At 49.1% G+C, this 22,999-nt stretch overlaps 1 protein-coding gene across 8 annotated transcripts in view; it reads right to left on the bottom strand.

The window, feature by feature from the left end:
- The window catches only part of LOC122389875 (obscurin-like), a 95,306-nt gene extending 72,805 nt beyond the window's left edge, over positions 1–22,501 (bottom strand). For 3 of the 8 annotated variants that reach the window (XM_043382335.1, XM_043382339.1, XM_043382340.1), the window contains exons 1-17: positions 21,907–22,496; positions 16,181–16,322; positions 15,184–15,359; positions 13,205–13,335; positions 12,507–12,630; positions 9,879–9,905; positions 8,436–8,571; positions 7,906–8,081; positions 7,545–7,650; positions 6,615–6,759; positions 6,201–6,340; positions 5,754–5,904; positions 5,415–5,545; positions 4,860–5,035; positions 4,466–4,571; positions 3,651–3,826; positions 215–2,827 (exon numbers count right to left, since the gene is read on the bottom strand). In XM_043382335.1, coding sequence (XP_043238270.1) covers positions 215–2,827; positions 3,651–3,826; positions 4,466–4,571; positions 4,860–5,035; positions 5,415–5,545; positions 5,754–5,904; positions 6,201–6,340; positions 6,615–6,759; positions 7,545–7,650; positions 7,906–8,081; positions 8,436–8,571; positions 9,879–9,905; positions 12,507–12,630; positions 13,205–13,335; positions 15,184–15,359; positions 16,181–16,322; positions 21,907–22,150 — 4,900 coding nt within the window. In that variant the 5' untranslated portion in view covers positions 22,151–22,496. Of the gene's footprint in view, positions 1–214; positions 2,828–3,650; positions 3,827–4,465; positions 4,572–4,859; positions 5,036–5,414; positions 5,546–5,753; positions 5,905–6,200; positions 6,341–6,614; positions 6,760–7,544; positions 7,651–7,905; positions 8,082–8,435; positions 8,572–9,878; positions 9,906–12,506; positions 12,631–13,204; positions 13,336–14,377; positions 14,454–15,183; positions 15,360–16,180; positions 16,323–21,906 lie in introns of those variants that run through there. The other 5 variants (XM_043382341.1, XM_043382342.1, XM_043382336.1 and 2 more) reach the window with 4 other exon arrangements.
- Between the last annotated feature and the right edge of the window lie 498 nt (positions 22,502–22,999).

Genomic DNA, 22,999 nt, shown 5'->3' with positions numbered 1-22,999 from the left:
GGCTTTCTAAGGCGGAATTTGATATTGCACTGATGTCTATTTTTGGAGTAGAAACATGCGTTTGATGATATATTACCACAGCTATCGAAACCATGAAGGTAATGTTAACAGACGTAGTGAAAAGCACGTCTGTTATTCCTCTCAATCGGTGCAAGAACTTTTTTTCTTGCAAAATAGGTTACAGTTTTTTAAATATAAAATGAAAGTTTCTCACCTTTAATAACGGTCGTGATGACTTGCTGGTAGTGCGTCTGCCGGTGAAGGCTGTCCCCTGCCGCCGTCGCCGTCTCGCTGGCTCCGTCATCCGACTCGAACTCTTGCACGATACCGGACTGCTGGCTGGCAGGGCGGCGGGCGGAGCGTTCGGGCCGTCCCCCCTCCCACGGCTCGCTGCTGATCTCCTGAACACGACACTGGTCTGAGTCCCGGCCCCAGAAGGCGTCGCTGTCGGCCTGCATCTGACGGCGCATGGCGTCCAGTTGCGCGGCCTGGTCAGAGAACAGACTGTCTCCGGACCAGTCCGTGGGAGGTATGGTGGACTCTGGTTGGGTTTCGGGAGGACCTGGACCGCCGTCCACTGGTGCGTCTGTCCTGGGCTTATCCTGGTCGTAGTGCTTAGAGGGTTTCTTCTGTTGCGGCTGGTCTGGCATGGAAGGTTCGCGAGGGCCTGCGGCCACCTCTTCGGGAGTGAGGCCTTCGGGTATGTAGTCATCAGCTTCCATGGCGTCTTTGGTCGTTATTGTTTCTTCGGTTTTCATCGACTTGACGGTTTTCGCGATTCTGTCGGTGCCATCATCACTATCTGTAGGACTCTGGTCCTGGCGTTTGTGTTTAACACCATGGCAGGATTCTTCGTCTTCATCTGCCCCGGCTGTCTGCTTTGTTATCTTTTTGATGACGTCTGACTGGATAGCTTCGTCCTTCATGTCACCCCAGAAGTCATCACTTTCCTTCTGTTGTTCGTCTCTCATAAACATAACAGTCTTCGATGCCTTATCCATAAATGCATCACCATCGTCACCTTCAAATTTAGTCAATAAGTCCTGATGATTATCTGATTTCGCTTCGTGAATGATTTTGATGTCTTGTTTCCTATCTCGTTTCGATTTGTCCTTTCCCTCTCCCCTTGGTTTAGGTTTAACTCCAACGAGGTCTTCGACTTCAGAAATTTCCTCCTCGTACGTGGTTTTAACGGTCTTCTTTATCACCTTTTTGCCATCTTTTCCTGGATGAGAATCGCCGTCTTCGCGACGTCGCTCTTCAGTTTCTTCCTCACTGTCTTTCTGAAGACTTTTCTTTCTTTTCTTTGTGACTCTGCTGTCTTCATCTATTCCCTTTTGGCGAACCTCATCAGAATCGATTATTTGTTCGTCGATCTCGGACTTCGTAGATACACTGTCTTTTCGTGAGGTTTTCACTTCGGATCTATGTTTGCGTGACCTTTTGTCATCATCTTCATAGTCTTCGTCTTGGGTTTGAGCATCACGTTGTTTTCTTTCCTTCCCGCCTTCTGTGTCTTTTTTGTTTGAGTCATCACCCCAGAACGCCCGACTTTCCTCATCCTGTTCATCAACCATGGATCTCACTGTTTTCGAAACGCTTTCAATAAAATCCTCGTCGGATACGCCTTTTCTCTTGGCTATAGCCGTTTCGTCCTCACGTTTTGATGTAGGCTTATTGGCAGTTGGGCCCTTATCTTCCTTATCGTCCGACCAGAACACTTCACTTTCTTTCTGCTGCTCATCATGTAAAGATTTAACAGTCTTCGAGAAGTTGTCCATAAATCCATCATCATCATTCCGTTTACCTTGCTCATCCCAAGCCTGAGTCTGCTCGTCTTTTGCTCCAATTTGCCTAGACTTTTTTAAGGCTTTGGAATCAGCGGCGCCACCGTCTCCTTCGGACCCAGCCTGGGAGCTGTGCTCCTCAGTAACCGTCATTGTCATCTTCTTGCTGACCTTCCGCTTGTCAGTGCTGTCGCCTTTCCTTTGACTGTCGCCTTGGCCGTCGCTATATTCACTTTCCATTTCTACTGTGTATTCTTCGTGGACGGTCTTTGTTTTCTTCGTACCACCTCCAATATCCTGGTCTTTCGACTTCTTTCTAGTTTTGTCAGTAGTATCAGAATCTCTTCGTGTCTTCTCGTGTGATTCGTGATGATCGTCCGCAGTCTTCTCGCCCCAAAAGTCATCACTCTCTTTCCGTTGTTCCTCTTCCATCAGCCTAACAGCTCTTTCCGCGCTCTCAATCAAATCATCTTCTGCATTTCTACCTGACCTGTCACGTGAGTCCCGCCTGTTTTGACTCTCAGAGTGCGTGTCATCTTCGGCCTCACCCATGGTCTGGTCGCCCCAGAAATCGTCGCTTTCCTTGCGCTGTTCCTCCTCCATAAAGCGAACGGTTTTTGCAGCCGTGTCCATTATATCACCGTCTTTTTTCTTTTTCTTCTTGCTCTTTCCCTCATGATCTGCCTCATCCTCTTTTCGCTTTCCTGATTTTTCTTTCTTCTTCTTGCCGTCACCTTTTTCGGAGCTACTCTTTCTCCGTTTTGCCGGTTTCTCCTCTCCCGCGCCCGTTTCCTCGGCGGAGCTGGCGCGTCGCGCCTCGCCGCGCCGCTCCACTCTCGTCTCGCTGTCGCCGTCGTCGGTTCGTTGCGTGACGGTCTGCGAGATGACCGTCGCGTCGTCGCCGTCAGTCGTCACACTCACCAGTGTCTCCTGCAGCACCACGCGGCGCATGCCGGCCGCGTCGTCCCCGTCTCCGACACCGGTCTCCGCACCACGCTCGTCGCCCTCCGGCTGACTGACTGAGGGACGGGTGCCGGGCGCTAAAACGAGGCGGGCCAGCCGGCGGGCCGTCAGGGCTGATTCAGACGCCCACGTGTGACCGTGCCGTCGCGTCGGACGGAAACCGACGCGACGGTCGCGGCAGGCAGGCGGAGCTGGGGTAGTTTAAAGCCGTCAGGTGATGATTTAGGAGAGGAGGATAGTCAGTCAGTTCACTGGGAGGGAGACACTCATCTAGTTACGTACACTCAACTAGTTACATGTGTCTACGCAAATGTCAACGAGCTGTTCTCTTAGTGGACCGGGTCAGTCTACGTGTTTTGTTTTCTTAGTCAACTGGACGGAGTTAGCTGGTCTATTTTGGGATCGGATGCTATTACTAGAGCGTGTTTGTGTCCCGGGGGAGGGTCTTGGCGGCTGGTAAACTGGTTTAACGGGGACACATAGCAAGTCACGGAGCACAACATTCAGGAGCATTCCCGGGGCAATGCGCGGGGTCCGGCGAACGCCTTTTGCGCCGGGTTACAGGGTGACAACATGGAACAAATACCAGCGACACACTACAGGGTGGCGCACAACAGACACGGCTGCGACAAACGTACATAATGACAGGACTGACATCACATGAGGACAACACAGGCTCTGTGTCGCGCCCGATCGCCTCGCTTTGGGCGCGGCGGATCGGCGCTGGGCGCTCCCACCTTGCCCGGCTGGCGCCAAATTGACAGGATGACGTCACAGACAGGGATGACGTCACAGACACGGGGGTAAAAATACCACGCGCACCGCGGTGCCACCTGCGCCCGTCTCCGGCCCCGTCCAGTGATCGCGCCTGGAGCGGCGGACCGGCCGAGGCCAACTCACTGTAGACCGTGAGGTGCATGGAGGATGAGTTCTCGCCCTGACTGTTCTTGGCCATCACAGAGTAGTTGCCCTGGTGCGCCTCCTTGACGTTGCTGAAGGTCATGCTGTAGTACTCGCCGTCCCGGCTGATCTGGATCTCGGACGACTTGGCCGTGATCGGTTCTCCGTCTCGGTACCTGAGAGAGAAAGGATGGGGTCCGGAGGGATTACCTTCTGGAAAACGCCAAGGGATATCTTGTATTTGGGCAATCTCATTCAGTAGGGGTATCCATGGTCATTACGGATCAGAATATTTTGTTTCATCATCGAAGCAAGGATATATAATAGTTGCATTCTAGAAATGGCAAACAAATATCCATCGGTAACTGCGAAGTGCGGTGTACGCGGGGCCGCGCCCAGGCACAGGTAAGTTGGCGGCTGCTGTTGGCATTCCATGGGGCCGCCAGCTGGCCCACTGGAACGGATCTGGTGCCGCTGCTGGCAGCCGGCCAGCCCCGGTCGGAGCGAGCGGCAGCCCTACCAGCCAGCCTGGGAGAGCTTAGACTTCAGCCGGCCAGATCCAGTCGTGGTAAGGGCGGTGGCCCTGCCAGCCTAGACTAGAGTCGGCGCCCTGTAACTGGGAGGTCTGCGGAGTCGGAGTAGGTCGAAGTCGACAGTTCTGTCCGGAGTCGGAGCTGAAGTCACTGAAATTCCATCGACTCTGCGGCCCTGCTTTTTGCGCTAAGTATCCCCGAGGTAAAAGCCCACGACTCTCACGACAGATTCGCAGCAGCTGCTGTCTGGTGTCCAGCCAGTGAGCGACTTTGTGCACTTACCAAGTGACCTCCGGTTCGGGAACAGCCAGAATCTTGACCTTCAGCGTGAGCGGCTTGTTTTCGTCGGCACCCGTATCGCACAATGGCTCCTCAAACTCGGGAGATTCTGCAAGCAAGAGATGCGCGCCGTCACTACCGTACTGGTGATCTCTGACTTGAGGAACCTCACTTTGGTTTCGAAGTAATATCAAGCTATAGACACAATGGCCAGTGCTGTGGTGGATCCTTAGACAATATGTCTAGCCACAATTGCATTCGGGTTCTCGCATTAACCGCGTATTGAAGAAAAAAATAACTGCAATTTTTTACAGGCAATATTGATGAGGTGCTCATGTAAAGATCACGGTTGTGTGCACCCTCAGAAGGAACAAAGACAAGGCACAACGCTACTTACTGAGGACATTGATGAATCCACTGGTCTCGCAGGAGCCGAGCTCGTTCTTCATGGTGCACCGGTAGGTGCCGATGATGCTGGAGTTGGCCGTAGACACGTTCAAACGGAAAAACTTGCCGTCGTGCTCCTTCTTGTACAGGTTCTGCTTCTCGGTGATCTCGACGTCGTCAATGTACCTGGGGGAGGTTTTAGACACGGTTAGAGAGAGATAAAGACAGCAGTGTTGAAGCAGGAAGGTATGCCGTACATATTGAGTCATTCTAATGTATGAACTGGCTTCTGATGAAATGGCATGCTTAGATAGCCCACGGCAACAACATTCCTATTTGATTATTTTATGTTTCAACAATGGTCTACGTCCACGGGTAACATAAATTAATTGCGGAATCCATCGACAACTTACCACCTTACCCTACGCAAAGCTTATCTCCATCCTAATTGCCAAAAATATTATTTCCACCTACACTACAAATGGCTACAATAATCCCTTCCTCTCCATCCGAGTACTCTGCGGAACTTCACTCAGCACAAAGACCCGCTAGCCTGTCCACTAACCACTTGACGACGGGCACTGGGTAGCCGGTGGCCTCAATCTCCAGTGTGAACGGCTCTCCCTCGTGCACGTCCATGTCTCCCAGGCCGCTGTCGATCTCCGGGGCGCACTTGACGTGCAGCTGGCAGGTGGTCTGGAACAGGGTGGGTGTAGAGGTGAGGTGGGAAACCAAGAATTAATCAGAAATGGTTCTATCGAGGCTCCATTTGATGAGGTACGCGAGGAAATGAAACAAGATACTACATAGAGGAAACGCTCTTTGGCGGTGCGAGCCAAAATATTAAATAAAATGAAACAGAACAATATTCGATGCGTTCAAATCATTCGTTAGTCTTCCCCACCTCGTCCTGACCGAACTCGTTGCTGATTTTGCATGTATATTTCGCGCTATCGGTGCGAGTCAGGCCGTTGATGGTCAGGGTGTAGATGTGTCCGTCATTTTCCACAGAGTAGTGGCGACCGTCCACTGTGATCTCCTCACCGTCCTTGTACCTGAGGGGAGCGGCAGCGGTGGGTTAGAAGGAGCGAGGTGTGAGGAAAGGAACGGGGAGAGGCGTGGAACGTCAGAGGTTATCCGTCATCAGTAGGATACAGTAGCTGTTGCAATTCATCATATACAATGCAGTTATTTGTTGTAAATATAATGCTCAACTGATTAATTTTCTTCGTAATATTTAGGTTGTGTTTCCATCAAGCACGCTTACAAAAACGTTTTATAAGTAGCATGCTCAAACAGTGAATTCAATGAACAACCGGCAGCCAGTCTTTCTTCCTCCAGAAGCACGTACCATTTGACCTTTGGCACGGGGCTGCCCTGGATCTTGACCTCGAGGGTGGCGCTCTCCTGTTCGCCCTTGACCACCTCCCTGAGGAGCTGCTTTGTGAACTTGGGCGGGGCCTGTGCCGTGACCTTCCAGAAGTCGGACATCTGGGGGAACAGTGTCAGGTCAGAGGGGTATCGGGTGACCCGCAGGTGGTGGTGGAGTCTGCCAATTTCAGCAGGGGTATCCATGGTCATTAGAGATCAGACGATATTGTGTCATCATTTGTTAGGGAAATGGGTGAAAATTACACAGGTCGACAAATGAAGAACCAAAGAAGATACAAAATTAGAAGCAAAGAAACAATAAACTAAGCGATGCTTGGAGAATAGTAAGCATTAACTGTAAAACTATCAGTATTTAATTTTGAGGGATCCTTACCTGTCCCATCGTGTTACTGGCGACGATGGAGTACGAGCCAGCATCCGTCAGCTCCATGCGGTCGATCAGCAGCACATACTTGGTGTCTGACTCCTCTACCAGCCGGAGTCGGTCGGTCTCGGTCAGCTTTTGTCCGTCCTTGTACCTGTGGGGGTGTGTGGTGAGAGGGTTAGAGTGGGTAGGGGGAGACAAAGGGAGAGGGAGCGAGGGAGACACTCAGCCAGGGGTATCACGGATCATAGTGGTTGATGATCAGATAGTTGTGTCTCGTCATGGCTGTGGAGTGCGGGTGGTGGCGGTGAGCTTATAGCTGAGCCTTGCTTATTGTCTATCGTAAGAGTTGACCTCACGGAGAAGAATTGTTATTGTTTTCAACGTTAAGCATGATTATTAATCCTACATTCAAACAATAAAAAGTGAAAGAGAACTGTATCCCACAAAAAGAACGATGAGATTGGCGCAGCAATTAAGATTGGGCGGTACAAAGTTTCAAAATAAACCTTGCTCATGATACGGATACTGGGTAATGTCCCTTGGGTTACCGTCTGGGGTTAGACGTAGGTATGCTGACTCGTTATCAACAGTTTGGCATCCTGCAACACTCGATTTCAAACAGATTTCCCCACTCTCGCTCACTACAGCATGGCTGGCCAAAATTATTGTGCCAGAATTATCCCGGAGTAAGCGAGGGTTCCCTCAAGGAATGTGGCCCCACTGCCCTTGATTCATCGACCTATGTTCAGTGTTCACTTCTGACTCACAGAATGGCTGCCAGCATATATTGCGCGTTTCTACAGACTACCTCAGTTCAAACTTAGAACCTCGATACGATACATGCCAATACAGTAACTGTATCTTATGGATGTTGGTGCAAGTGTTGTTATGAAAAAATATAATCGTTTGATATTTGGCTGGTTAAATGCAGCTTACCATTTGACCTCTGGTTTCGGCGTTCCGTCGATATCCACCTCGATCCTCACGGTCTCGTCGATCATGATCGCCATGTCCTGGATCTTCTTCCGGAATTTCGGCGGACCTGTGACACAAAGGATTGTGAATAAAATATATGGCCCGTCGTTCCAAAGATAGCGTTGTGAAATACTTGCTTCAAAAATTTTAACGTTTCCATTTTTTAGCTTTTCATTTTCTTGTGAAGATAAGTGAAGAAGTTAAATGCCCTGGGTTGAGAAGTAACGTTACAAAAGAATGACTAGAATTTTACTATAAATGCAGCCCAAGACTTTGCCCATTCTCGATGTTTTCTGCACTTCTGCCCCGTTATTTGTCTTACCCTTGATGACGAGGTCGGCCTCGGAAGTGCAGGCTCCCAGCTCGTTCCTGGCAGTCACCTGAATCTTCCCGGCGTCGGCCTCGGTCACGTTCTTGATGATGAGCGCCACAGTCTCACTGTCCTCGAACAGCATACGGAACCGACCGCCCGGCTTGATCTCCTCGCCGTTCAGTGTCCTGCGAGAGGTCAGCAGAGGTCAGAGGTCAGCAGAGGTCATGGGTCAAGAGTGATGAGAGCAACAGCGGCTGAAGTCACGACAGGATTGAACGGACGAATGTGACTGACACCTAAAAACTGAGACAAAATTAAGACTGGAATACTACGAAAGTCCATTTAATAAGAAAATCGTAAAAGCCAATGAAATTTGGCAAATTCTGCAAACTATAATTATGTTTGGCTTCATACCATTTACTGCATGGATGATCTTCGGAATAGTTTTACATGCATTACTGGCTTAAATATCAGTCACGCGTCACAAGGCCCTAACCACACGTTTCACCAAACACCACACCCCGTCGATTGCCACTCACCAGGTAACGTTGACGGCCGGGTAGCCCCTGAGCTTGCACTCGAGCATCGCCGAGCCTCCTGCGCTGACCTCGGTCTTCTGAAGGCCCTCGACCACACTGGGTGCCTCGGGCTCCATAGGCAGCTGCTTCACACCACCTGGGGTAGCATTAGAGCGTCAGCGGAGGGAAAGGGAAGAGTCCACTCAGGGCAGAACGAGTGACAGGTATGATAGTGAACTGGTGCTATCGACTGCATTTCTATGAATGATTAACAGAGATATTCAGTGGTAGAATGAAAGCGATGGAAGCGTTTAAAACATATCCCTGCGCATTTGAATTTCACTCAACCAGAATACGTAGTAAAATATTGATGATTCAAAGTTTAAAAGAAGGGCGTCGCTAGCCAAAAGAGCTATCGCAGAACATAGCCACATTGCGGCGCAACTTTGTCTTTTGAGACGTGAAATTTATATCATTTCAAAACATGAAAAAATCTACTTTTTCACATTTTGTTGTGTGCAATAATGTCGCGAAGAGTTCGCAAACAGCTCACACTTCAAATGTACTCTGGTGTAATGAACATTTGCCTATTCCTGAATAGGCAAATGTACTCGAATGCCTATTCACGAAGATTCCAACCGAGAGCGACTTCAAAAGCTATTTACAGTCATGTAACACGGTATTGCAACAAAAAAAATCCACCACGGCAGCATAGACCCGCCTTCGATAAATGTGCGGGCTCCAGCACATTAGCCAACATAAGACACGGCCGCACCAGTGAAGCCATTGACACGAAATCACATACTGACAACGGACTGGCACCGGATTCATTCTGGACTTGGCGACAGACTGCGAACTGCGAAGGAGGCTTAAATGATGCTCACAGACAGACACAGACTGTCACAGACTGACTGAAATACACCCGAACCATTTTACCATCCATCGACGGAAAAAAATCGTCCAAGGCACGCCAGCACAGCTCACTCAACCAAGCAGCAGAAACACAAGTAAAGCCTCACTCCACCAGAATGTAAGTGCCGATATATTTCGCGCAAAAGGATAGTTCGAGAAGTCACAGGTCGCCCACCTGTGTTCGCAGCTCGGCATACACACAAACCAAAACACATCGGTAGAGCCTTGTAGTTATGCTGAGGTAGCCGTCTTTTTTACAGAAGAGTGCTGTTGAAGTATCATTTATGTCTTGTTTACGGTTTAAAACATGTTTAAGATAGGAATACTTCGTCGATAAGTGTCTCATTTAGGCAGTAGGTATCTGTTTCAGTTTACTGTATGCTTCAGTTGGGTGTAGGAGGATAAAAGCTGCTTTGCACATTACCAACATTTTTCTTTCTTTCTGTTAAGCCACGACTTGGAATGAAACTTGTGTAGTTGGGCTCTTGTTGCGTGTTTTCGATATGTACACTGTACAATTGGCACACATTTATTTGCAGTTTATTCGTTTACCTTCTACCTCCGGCGCATAGATTACATCTGTGAGATAACAATCGCATCAGCACACATTTATTCACGTTTTATAGGGTTCGAATCGTTTTTGGCTCGGAACAATTGTGTTGAAAGGCTAGTCAACTGAAGAAAACTTCAGAAGGCCAACTTTAGAAGGATAAATCTTGGTTAAACAATGATAAGAAAAGCCTTTTATTACTAATCGTTATCGATGTCGGAAAATTATGTTGCTGGGATGGGTATGACTGGTCCCGTCAGTCAAAACTTTCGCTGCCGATTGCCGTGCTTTCTGGGGAAGCTGGGGTCAATATGAATTTGATCCGAAGGTAACTGAGGTCACTGATGTTGAGACGGTTGCGTTATAATAAATTAAATGATTTGACACCGTTTATGATACGTTTATGGGATTAGTGAAGGAAAGTAGAACACAGTGATATAATACTCATATGCAGTTAACGTAATTCCAACAGAGTGAGATGACAGAATGTTTGCAGATGAAAGATTGAGAGAACATAGAAACACATGAGAGAATGTTTGCAGATGAAATATTGAGAGAACATAGAAACACATTCTCCAGTCAGCCGCTCTGTTTGTGAAGCGTTTGTGACTCGTACAACGATATTTTGACAGGTAGAGCATTCCATTTTAGTCTGGACTACTCGAGAATGTGTTAACCCTTGCCTTCGTACTCCAGCTCATCTATGGTGTCCAAGGAATCGTGGCGTTCTCTCTTGCGAACTGAAATTCGCACCGCAGCTTAACTGTTAATCTGGTTTTGTGTGTGGAGATTGTTAGCCAGAAGAAATAGCTGTTATTTTTTTTAGTAGGGGAGAGTGGGGTAAGATGCCCAGGGTGGGAAAGACGCCCCACCCCCTCTAGCGGCGAAACAAAGAATCGAACCTAGAAATTAATGTTCTTAGCGTAAAGCGGAAGCCTGCCTTGTTAACTGCACAAAAATTTGCGAAGCTCAGTTGGGCAACGGCTGGCTGGTGATTGCATGTTTTTTATTTGCTGCTTTCAAAAAATATTTTGGTGTCAAAACATTGTAAATATCAAAGAAGGTAGATAATTTTTACGTCTCTTGCTATAGTCGTGATACATTAACATGCGTGTACTGTGTCGCAAACAGTTTGTTTCAGGGTGTAGTTATATGGCTAAAAAATTGTACTGATTTAATGTTACTTCGGTACCTTGGGGTAAGATGCCCCCTGTCCTGATGGGGAAAGACGCCCCCCCTAAATCCGTAGGCTGTCCTTCAAGCAGCCCGTCAAATCATTTATTACACACTTGTGATGAGAGACAAAAGCCGATCTGGGACTATTGAGAGCCCAGTACGGTCGGTGCTCCCCATGCCGGTCTCTCGGCCCACACAGCGACTTTTTGGGCGGCATCTAACTCTGAGAGCCCTCACGACGGCCTCTGTGGGCCCCATTATTGGCTCCAGGGCCCCTCACGACATCCTTTGAGGGCTCCCACGTTGGCTCCACGGGCCGCGCTGGCATCTGAGGTCCCCACGATGGGCTCGAGGGCCCTCAAGCATCATGAAGACCTATAAGGGCCCCACAGTGGTCTTCGAACGCCACCACGGAGGCTTGTTTGGCCGCGCTGGACTATGATGGCCCTAACGACGACCTCTGAAGCCCCTTACGACTACTTTTGAGGGCCCTTACGATGTCGTTTGGTGTCTACTGCAGGCTCGAAGAGACTACTGATTCGTTCAGGTGATTCACGTGCCCATTTATGTCAGTTATAGTGCAGGGGCATCTTCCCCAACGCCAGGGGGCGTCTTTCCCACCCTGTGGGGTAAGATGCCCCCTTTCACTTCTTCAGGAAAATGCTTAATAGCAAAAAAAGTTATCATATTTCAGGCACAAAAGTGTGATATTTTTGGAGACAAATGATGTCGGCTTCCGTTGAAACTCCCAAGTTTTTGCTTTCGGATCGTCATTTTCGAATAATATATGACATAGTAAAACCCTGGGCATCTTTCCCCACTCTCCCCTACTGGTCTGAGTGATCAGTTGTCACGAAAGCCAGGAAAGAGAGAAAGATAAATGTACTCGTACTGGTTTGTTGTTCAATGTAAACGGGTTTGACAGAAGTACAAATTTATGTGAAATTGAGTGACTATACACTGTGAAAGTAGTAATGTACTGTGTCCACACATTCCACTTCACGATAATCTCCATCGGCTACGTGTCTCACACTGTGACATGGTATGCTGTGCCGCAGTGCATGTAAGTCCGGCGGCACAGTATCTTATGACTCCGAATCGGAGCTGGCGGCTCTGGACTGGACGAGTGGCAAAAGTGGACGAGTTAGGCAGCGTTCCTCGATCAAAAATAATTCGTCACTTCCTTTGCTCTAAATCCTAGTCTTTGAGATATGGATGGAAAACAGGAATTAACATCTAAAATGTCAATGATCATTCTTGCAAACTGTGTGAATGTGTCTTATAATTTCAACACCACGACTTTATCTACGTTGTTCTATGTGTAACCAGACCGGCCTAACCCATATTCGTTCACCACTCCTCTCACCACCAACCCCGCACCTCACATACCCCTCTCAGCGCACCAACCCCTCCCCCCCCCCTCGAAGAAAACGAACAAGTGCGAGGGGACTGACCCTGGACGGTGAGCTCTGCCGAGCAGGAGATGCGTCCGCTCTCTGTGGCGGCCACGCACGTGTACATGCCGGCGTCATCGGGCGAGACGTGCTGGAACACCAGCGCCAACGTGTCCTCTTCGTCCTGTGGGAAGGGGGGGGTCAGTCAGAGGAGATACCAGAGTCAGGAGAGCATCTTGGCCGTTCGTCCTGTGTGGAGGGAAGAGGTCAGTCAGAGGAGATCACAAAGTCATCAGTCAGGAGGTTATCCTCCTGGTCTCTCGTTCAAAAGTCGAGGGGAAGGGTCAATCAAAGGGATAACAGAGTCATCAGTCGGGAGACCATTCTCCTGACGTTTCATTATGTGTGGGAGGGGAGTCGTCGGTTAGGGGGGACTATGTGGTCAGGTAGGGCAGTCAGTTGTGTCCATGTGGTCACGGACATCCAATTGTGGTAGGGCAGTGTTTCGATCTATTGTCCCTATTGTCCCGTGTGGCGCTCGTATGTCGCGTGCCGTGGGGAGGTAGGGTGTTGGAGGACATCGACGCTAGTTTGAAATGGATGTCCAGCGATGCGCAGGAGACAAAATTGTGTTGCGTCTTGGGAGCTTGTGCTCAGAATAAGTGACCAATCACCAACTACCGTGGAGCTCTGCCATACCATTGTGGTTCTGTGACTACTGGTTGACCTCAAAGAACCAAACTCAAATTTAGGCGTACCTTGAAGAGGACCTTGAACCTCTCGGCGGGGTCGAACTCCTCTCCGTCTTTGAACCAGGTGAAGTTGGTGTTCTCGGCGTCCTGAATCTCCTTCTGCTTGTCCAGGAGGCTGAACACCGCAGTGTCGTCATCTGTGGCATCATCAAACAACCGGTTACTGAGGGCTTACGCTGTGAAAAAGGCTGAAAGGACTTTGGAAACTCGGGCAGGCGGAATGGAATACGAATGCCAGACCCCTGTTAGAAAAAGATTTGTGGAGGCTTATTATCCGCCCATGGTGTACCAGTGTGCCAGTTAACCTCACATGTTGAGGATTATCAATAGACAGGTGTGACATATTAAAGTGCATGTATGGGCTAAGCTTTTGAAGTCATTTTAAAAGGGGGGGAAAACCGCAAGAAATTACCCAACGTTTCGCATTTATTGCTTAGTCATGGGTGGACCCATGACTAAGCAATAAATGCGAAACGTTGGGTAATTTCTTGCGGTTTCCCCCCCTTTTAAAATGAATTCAAAAGCTTAGGCCATACATGCACTTTAATTAACCTCACATGTCGTACAGAAAGGCATATGCTGCAAAACATTTTGATTTTTTCGTTAATATTTCTCCGGTTAATCATGGAGGATATTTGCTTTTGACCTATTCCGTGAATGGGGAATTGTGTGTGCAGAAACAAGAACAACGGAAGGCAATCTAAATACAGCGGTCAAATACAAATTATTCAGCTTAGAGGACAAACGACACCAATGACCATTGACCATAGCGTATTTTACCTCAAAAGCAGTAGCGCTACTGAAACACTAGGCATGTTATGGCATGTGGTGCTAAATGGAGGCATGTTTTCTATAGGTAATAAAGCGTTTCTGTCAATTGTCTGTATATAATCATTTGTATTGTATTTGAGAAGCGTACCTACAATAGCTTTATAATACAGACTATGCAACCATCTCAATCGGCGAGCAGCATCTGAAAAGGTGATACAGTCGCAAACGCAGACGACATAACCTGCGGGGTGAAGACACGGTGGGGTGACACCATGGTGAAAAATCACCGGGGGATACCTCTCCGATGACACTGGGATACGGCACCTCTGGGGGCTAACTGCGGGGAGCTCACTCGCACACTGCGGGGAAAATAGGCCGGGTGTGGGGCGCACCCCTGTCCTTCGTTACCTGGGGCGCCCCCAGCCCCGTCCGCACGATCCCGACCGTCGGGCCGGTCGTGGCGGCCTCTCGTGGAGGCCTGCTGAAGACCAGAGGCCTTGCCGAGGACATCGGGGTCCTCTGGGTCTGTGAGGGTCGCGGTGGCGCCGCCAGTGGCCAGGGGGCAGTGGTGTCAGTGCCGGGGTGGCAGTTCAGTGAGAGTTAGACCGGGCGACACGCTTGCTTTGGAAACGCTGGTTAGTGAATGCCCTTGACGTTTGTGTAACACGTAATGGAAATAAAAATAGAAGTTAAAATTAGAAGTGTGTTAACGGTCAGTAAAACAAAACGAAAAAAGAGCCATTTAGGTTAACTGACAGATAGTTCGGAAGTCCTGACTGATTTTCATATCCTGAATTATGGAAACCAAAACAGAAAGGATGAGCAAGCAAATCAATGCAGAACTGATATAATCATTCAGGTCAATCATTGCATGCAGATATAAGAATTACGACGAAACAACCAAGAAATTCCACATAAGAACTTCGTAGAGCATGGCTAGAATACAACATAGTGCGCTCAACGCGCCAAACAACGAATAAAAAAGATTCAACACATTTATCTCAACAATCTAAATTTCTGAGACAGTGAGCTCGTTGTAGGTCAGCTTATCTGTGTCGGTTTTATCGGTTTTGCCTGGATCTTGGTTTTATTCCTTAGTTGCTGCTCTCTGCTGCTCTCTCACTTTGAGGGTGAAGAAAATATAAATGTAAAAAAAGAAACATAAATGTTATTTCACCGTGCAATTAACCTGCGCCCTCCCTCACGTCACTAACCGGTAACTGTGATGTTGCCATGACACTCCTCCTGTCCCTTTTTGTTGGTGGCCACGCACTTATAGACACCCGCGTCCTGTTTTCGGACGTGGTGGATCTGCAGCTCGTAGGCGCCACTCGTCTCCCGGGTCAGCGAGACTCGGTCGTCCTGTGCCAGCGGCACGTCGTCCTTGAAACTGGCGGGGTCACACAGGCGGGGTCATTGTTACACTCGGGGTCATGGTCGCGGAGAGAGTCGGGTGTCATCGGGGTCGGTAGGTTTGCAATGGTCAACGCATTTAATAATTCCTGCTAGCATTAGCAGATAACTAATTTTTGGGAACATTTTAGAAATTGCATCATATTGCGCTCTTCAGATCATGTCTCTTACCTCACTTACATATGTTGCTACAAATCATTAAAAAAAGACCGAGTCTGAGAAAATAGTATCCGAGTCTGTTCTCTGTATAGTCTCCGAGTGTATCACTCTTTCAATCGACTGGTAAACATGTCTGAGAGGCACGCCATTGACAGTTCTTCCATACATCGGAACACCGACACAACAAAATCCCGCTAAACATTTGCACCAACGATAAACAGCGAAGACCGATCCACCGCGATGCCGCCGCTGTCCATGGAACAGAGGTCTCAGGAACGAGACCGGTTCACATTCAGTCGCCTCAGTATGGTTTTAGTTTAATTTGCATCCAACATAGATCATCAGAGCTGGTTAGAGCTGCTGAGTTAATCGGAGAATAACAGCAGCTGTGGCGAAAAGGCTTGTTTCAAAACCTGTCACGAATCCTCATAACCACTTGAAGTATGGGATCTTTGTATTACCTACTCCGTTTCTTTTTTTTCTAATAAAAAATGCTGCTTACAATCCTTCCCAAGTTCATTGGAGACAACCATATTAAAAACGATCAAAGTTCTTCTTTTAATGACGCACCACATTTTAAGTTTGACCAGACACCCGTTCAATTCTTTCCTTTCTCCTTTTGTGTGTAAATGTACTCACAATTCGATGGTGGGCTCCGGCTGGCCCTCGGCCTTGACCATGAACACCACGGAGGCGCGCTCCAGAATCTCGGTGTCCTTCAGGCGGATCACAAAGTGGGGCAGGTGCTGCTCACGGCGCTCCTTGCGCTCTTCTTCAGTCACTGCCGGAAACAAGGGGGATGAGGTTAAAATTATCGACAGAATTACACTGTAGCTTGATTCACAACTTTATCTTCAGCTGAGCTACGAAAGCCCGTTGATGTGCCAAATCATTGTAGATAAACCTCGGTAACTAATTGAGGTCACTGGTCAGTGATAGGGTGAGCATCTCCAGAGTCCATGACGTCGGGTTCATGACATTTTTGTCGCATTTGAGTACTGAGGATCACCAAAGTAGTGACGGGTGATGTCATGCCATTCTTTTTTATGCTGATTATTGAGGGGAAAGCTATTTGAAAAAAAAACTTCCTACTGCGACAAAATCGGGTACCACTCCGCTGTACTGAAATGACAGCGCTTCGAATGAGCGTCAACGTCGGTGGCCGGGGCGGCCAGCACTTGGTTCTAAGACCTGTCGCTAGATGTCTCTAGTGGTGTACGCCTGCCGGTATGCTGTGCCGCACGACTGGCACAGCTGCCGCTAGATGGCTCTAGCGGTTTACGCCTGCAGGTATGCTGTGCCGCATGGCTCGTTTGCCGGATGGCGCGGCCGCACTGGCAGAATTAGGAGCAGCGACCCGTCGATCGCTTTTGATAAGTGTAATGTACTATGCGTTTCAGACCCTGTGGAACAGTCCTTTTCGGCTATTTCTCGTTGTATATGCGTTTGATTTTAACCAAACTTTGGCATTGGTAGTTTGAGATCCCTACCTAATTTTTATCAATATGGTCTATTAACGAAAAATGAAAAATAAAGGCACTTGTCATTGACTGATAATGTTAAGGTCGTCAGAGCCCTGCTTAGAGGCTGACACAGGCTGGACGCTGTCTCCCCTCTGATTGGTCGAGACGCACTAGCACACTGCGGCTTGGCTCCGCCCACTTGCGGTCCAGCCTCGGGTCATGTCGCCGGCAGTCGCAGTCTGGCCGGCCGGCGTGCGGGCCGCGCACGCAGCGCAGCGGAGTGGAGCACTTGTTTGCATGTCATGAACTTTTAATAAGTTGTTCTACGACAAATAAGGACGGAGGAAGAAAGAGAAAGGAAAAGGAGACAAAGTGACAATGAGACGAACGGTAAACGTTGGCTAGTGGACAACAAACAATATGCATATAGCCGCTAGAGCAGACAGGAGACGAAGACGATAGACCAGAGACAAGTGACGAAGATAGAGATTAGGCTATAGACGAGAGACAATATACTATAAACGTATAGACGAGAGACTGACAAGGGTCTCGATATTGCATATCTACATTTTCAGATTGAGTCATCCTATATTTTTCCCTGTTTTATTGTTTTTCGGGCCTAAAATCTATCAACAACATTCTGAAAGCATTGTGGAAATGTCATAGAAAGATTTACCTGTTATTTTCACCCCCTCCAAAAAAATTCTTTGAAACAAAAAAAAAAACAAAATACCTACAAGTATCTATGTGGATATCTTCAATTAAATAAGGCCGTTGAATGCAAATACAGTCCGGTGAATTCTGTCCCGTTACTCCTTAAATGCACAATAGCCTGTAGGAAAACGGCTGCGGAGAGGCTCGCTATAAATTATTGAAAATAAGATTATTTTAAGTCTGCATAGGGAATAACATTCTGTAGCTAGGAGTGCTTATTGTTTTATACATACACCGTCGCGATCTGCATTGAATTCTTCATCCTTATTCTCTCCGCGCGAGATACGACATTTACAATATTCACGCAATGATGCTTGCGTTAGCGTGTGTTTCGTTCCAGTCCGTCAGAGCTCCGCACCGCTCTGACCCCGAGCGGCGAATGACCGGTCCCGGTGTCGCGGCACAGTGGGCGGAGCTTAGCTGCGGCGCAACAGCTGACGCTGCAACGCCATGCTAGCCTCTACCACGGTGCAGAGTTTTACGATCAATTTTTACCATTACAAGTCAACGACAAAGGCCTTTCATTTTGACATTTTGTTAAAAGACCATATTAGTAAAAATTAGGTAGGCCCTTGAAACACATTGTGTCAAAGTTTGGTTGAAATCAAGCGTATAGGTAACGAGAAAGGGCCAAAAAGGACTGTTCCAGAGGGTCTGAAATGCGTAGTAGGTAATAGGTATCTTGTAGCGAATTATTGCAGACGTCCGACTGAAGCGAATCGACGTCTGGAACTTATCATGTGCTATTAATGTGATCATAGGCGTCGCCAGAGATTTTCGGTTGGGGGGGCAAAATCAACTTTTGTGTTAAATCTTGCCTTCCTCCAGTCGTTACTCATTCATTTTACATATCATTCAACGCGCAATGGTACGAGGAATACGATGGTGACAAGGTTTTCCTTGTAGCTATGACTTGCCATTTTTTTAAAGAAAATTCATTTTCTTTTAAATTTTTGAACAAAAAACGACCGGTAGAATCACAATGGCTGCGCTTGCCGACGCACTCTGGAGAGCCCCTGTGCAGACGCTCGTCGCTCATGATCATAAAAAAGGTTAAACGTTCAGCTTAATCGAATCACCTTGCTGAAACTTTCATTCACGCATGCATGCAGAGGTTCTACGTAAAATGCATAGGGCTTATCCCAGCCGCCGATTGAAGCTAAGTTGGGCTTTCGGCGGAGAGTGAATGTCGAAAGTGTGAATCAGAGGTACCTACCTAATTCATCTTTGCTCCAGTGAGAGAAGGTATTTTGTTCACACGAGAGTGTGAACAAAAAGTTTCTCGTTTTTCGTGTGTAGGGAAGCGCTGCAAATGCGAAGAAAAGATGTTAAACGGAACCAAAATTTCGCACGGCATAGCGGCAAAGGACCCCTTGGCGACAGGCTTGGGACTTCCAGGCCATTTTAGGCCACTCAGGGTCAGTGTGAGCTCTCAGAGGCCTGCTTAGGATCCTGAAGATCGGTGTTGGTCACCCCAACTAGTTACGTGTATGTGGTGCTTTAGGGCTTTCCGAGCCCAAGGTGGGGCCCTCAGAAGCCAGTGTGGGCGGCGCCGCGGGCGCTAAGAGACCAGGCCTAGGGTGAGCAGGGAGCCCTCAAATAGCAGTGTGAACCTGGAGGTCTGTGTCGAATCCCTAAGGACCCTACATAGGGACATAAGAAACATGTGCTGGGACCCTCAGAGGCACACCTGAGTCGTGACCCCTAAACTGCAGGCTTGGGCTCAGCAAAATCTGTCGCCTCAAAAGCTCGGCTGAGCTATCAGAGGCCTAAGGTTCTCAGAAATATTTGAAAGTATCCTCAAAGATCCGTGTGGCCCTTCAGAGGTCCACGCATGTGTCAGGTCCTCAAAGATCCCTGTATGGGCCCTCAGAGAATATGAACACCAGTGGGACTCTCAGAGGCTTTGGGCCCTCTGATGGCTTCTTAGAGCTCAGTGGAGCTCCTTCGGAGCCTGTGTGAAAAGCAAGCAGTCATGAGCCCTGTGGCACTTGAACGGTACTTGAGTCTGTCGCAGACATTTGACGAGAGTTGAGAAAGGCCCGAAGATTGTGTCACGCTTTGAACGCAAATTTTGTATCAGCACTTCAAAAGTTATGAAAATCAGCTATAAAATGTAATAAAGAACCAACGAGGAACATGAAATGAATCACAGTATTGACACTTCCGAGTCTGGAGTCGGTGTCTTGACGATGTTGGCGACTGCGACTCCGACTCTGGCTTGAACGAGTCTGACCTCGCAGGCATTCTCAGAAAGGTACCCCCCCCCCCATTTTTCCCGACTCCAAAATCTCATCGGATCTGTATGGATCTCAGGGGGTGCCCGGTCCGAGGTTGGGGGGGCAAGCTGCCCCGCTTGCCCCCCCCCCCCGTGGCGACGCTAATGAATGTGATTGAAAGATCGAAGCAGTTGACGGTCAATGGCAAATAAAGGCTAGGATCGACAATTTTCTGTTGGAATTTATCAATTGAATGCAGCGGTCACCAGCTGCTTTCGGCTGCACGATCAGCTGAGTGGTCGGCTGACCTTGAATGCAATCAGCTGACGACGGCACGAGTGTGGCCGACTCCGCCCCCTGCCGCTGCTGGCACCGACGAAAGGCCAGAGGTCGAGGTGGGTCGGGAGGTACCCTCCCGCATCACCGGCCCGTGCCCCGGCATAAACACCGGCACTTCGGCAGGTAGGTATAAATACTGCCACCGGTAGGTCCTGGCCCGAGCACACCCACTGCCACAGATTGCCGGCTGAATAAAAAGGAAATTTCGACAGTATTTGCAATCAGCACTCATCAAATGAATACTCATCTCTTCTTCACTGTCTGCAAGCCGAAGTGATTTTGAAGTTCTCAGGGTATCTTTCGTCGTTGCACACGGACAATGTCACATCCAACGTCCGTGTGCCAGACTGGCACCTGGACTCCGCCAAACAATGATCCATGATCCGTCTCCCGCTCAGCAGTCCAAGCACCGCCGACTTTTCAGTACAGGGGCTGGAGATGAAGTGTCCCGGGCGGGGCATTGTTGGTTGTTTGAAAACGAAATAATGAGATATCTTCCAAAGATTAAAGAAAGTCGGATAGAGATTTTAAGCCCGGCAATCAGCGTCGGCCTCGAATGGAGAGCTATGTATATTCTAAATGTTTGCCTCAACTCTCGGGAGAATTCATTCTGTACTGGGCAACAAGGACTTGGATGAGCAGGTGGCGTAGATTCATTACTAAAGACAAAACAACACAGTTGCCATGATAATGATACTCAAGGCTATCCAAGGCCAACCTAGGACGCTAATGACTGGCAGTGTGGCTACAACCGGCCATCGTCATTTGTTGCACGTGCCACCGCTGTCCGAGAGTGACAGTCAAGGCCGCTGGCCCGGTGACGAATGACTCATCCCTGGCCCGACCCCAAATGACACAGAGTTCAGTCTCACGTCCAGTGACACTGCACCACTGCCAAACCGCGCCCCTACTGTGACCAGTCCTCTGGACGTGATTCATCCATACAAACATGGTGAGTAAAATATTTCTTTGCTTCATGGTGCAGCTAATGTTATCCACAATTATGTAGGTATGATTGTATAGCGTCTCAATGCTGACTACCTGTCGAGGGATGTATGTCATATCTATCATGCTGCTCACATCGTGCAAAATCTTGTAAATTCGAAATCTGTCAAGGAAATAAATAATCGCGCAAAACCTATAGGGTGAGCCAGGAGTTAATGTAAGTTCTTGGCTTTATTAGTGATACAATGCACGTTGCACATTATTGGCCGTCAAAAAATGCGCACTTTGAACCTCCACTGGCAGCCCAACTGATACTGACCTTTTTGTCAAACACAAGCTAACTGGCGGGAGCAAGGGAGGGGCATTTGGGAGATTTACACCTGTCGCAATGTCAAAGATTGGTAAAATTGTCGTTTTCCCCCACTGAGAAAAATTAATTGACAATTTATTTTTAAATTATTTTTTAGGAGTCTGATCCCTGCTGCGTCAAATGTTTGTTTTTCTGTATCCGCCAGTACGTAGGGTGCTGGTCATTGTCCACCTCAAATGACTACATACTGCTCGTCTGAAGAGAGCTGCAGTCTCCCCAGTTTACTACTCACCTGAACTGGCCTACCCTTCCTTCAGTCTACATATTACCCTGGACGACCTGACCCAGACCTCACGTCTCGCCCCGAACACTTACATTCTTCATCGACGTGGAATCCCATGCACTTGAGCAGCACTCGGACGCTGTTGTCATCCTCGGTCAGCGAATAGTCTATGCTCGTCTCCTCGGCGCTATCGTGACGATTGCGGCGCACCCAGTCGCGGCTGAATCGCCGCCGACCGGAGCGCGACATCTCTGACGCACTATGGTCACCACCCCCGCCGCCGGCGCCGCCGCCGCCGGGCCCGCCAGCGCCCCGCCAACTGCCTGCTGGATCCATGGCTCCGCCGCCGCCGACCCCGGCCCCGTGGGCGGGCCGCTTGGGTCAGACGGGGCCGCTGGAACTGCGGGTCGGAACCTCGAGCGGTGCTGGGAGGGGCTGGTAAATACCAGACGAGCACACACACTGACACCCGCGGAGGGCGGTAATCTTATCCACTGAGTATCGCAGGGAGTTGTTGTCACTGTGTGACACGTTTACTCCTTCACCACTTGTCACGCGTCACGGTATCGCGTGGTGTTTCACCGTCACACTGCCCGTCTCGACTCACTCCTCAACCGACCCTACTCCACACCGTCACAGCCGACCTGACCCACCCTGCTCTCACTACCGGCCCAGCTCGACTGCCGAGCAGAACGCCGTGCTCAAACAGCGCACACAGTCGGCCAGAAGGTATCCGATACCGGCTATTGTTTGGGAAAACATGGGCGCCGTCCAGGTCGGGGCCGATTCTGACGGCCGGGGTTGATTGGTGCAGCGGCAGGCGGCGTTAGATCAGAGCTAGCTGGGTGGGCGGGGTGTCAGGTGTTCTCTGCGTCTCTGGAGTCGACAGCCGCCCCGGCACGTGCCTGATAGCTGGGTCAGATTGGTCAGAAGTCGGTCGGAGCGCGAGGAGAGACGGACGGCGTCAGTCAAATGTCCGCTCCGTTTTGATGGAGGACCACTTCTTCCGGCGGGTGAACTGGCGCAATGAGTAGAACGAGGGATGAAAGAGTGAATGCCGATGTGAAGGGCGGACGTAAATGATGGAGTTGAGCCCCCCATTCGCAAAGAAATGGCCGTAGGATGAAGAAGAATTACTTTGTACTGGCTTCGTGATCATACAGTGTACGAGAGGATAGCGTCTGT

The sequence above is a fragment of the Amphibalanus amphitrite genome, unplaced genomic scaffold (assembly GCF_019059575.1).
Source record: "Amphibalanus amphitrite isolate SeventyFive unplaced genomic scaffold, NRLGWU_Aamphi_draft 000375F_arrow, whole genome shotgun sequence".
Taxonomy (NCBI): Eukaryota; Metazoa; Arthropoda; class Thecostraca; order Balanomorpha; family Balanidae; genus Amphibalanus; species Amphibalanus amphitrite.
The sequence above is the reverse complement of the archived record's forward strand: the minus strand, read 5'-3'. Positions and strand labels throughout refer to the sequence as shown.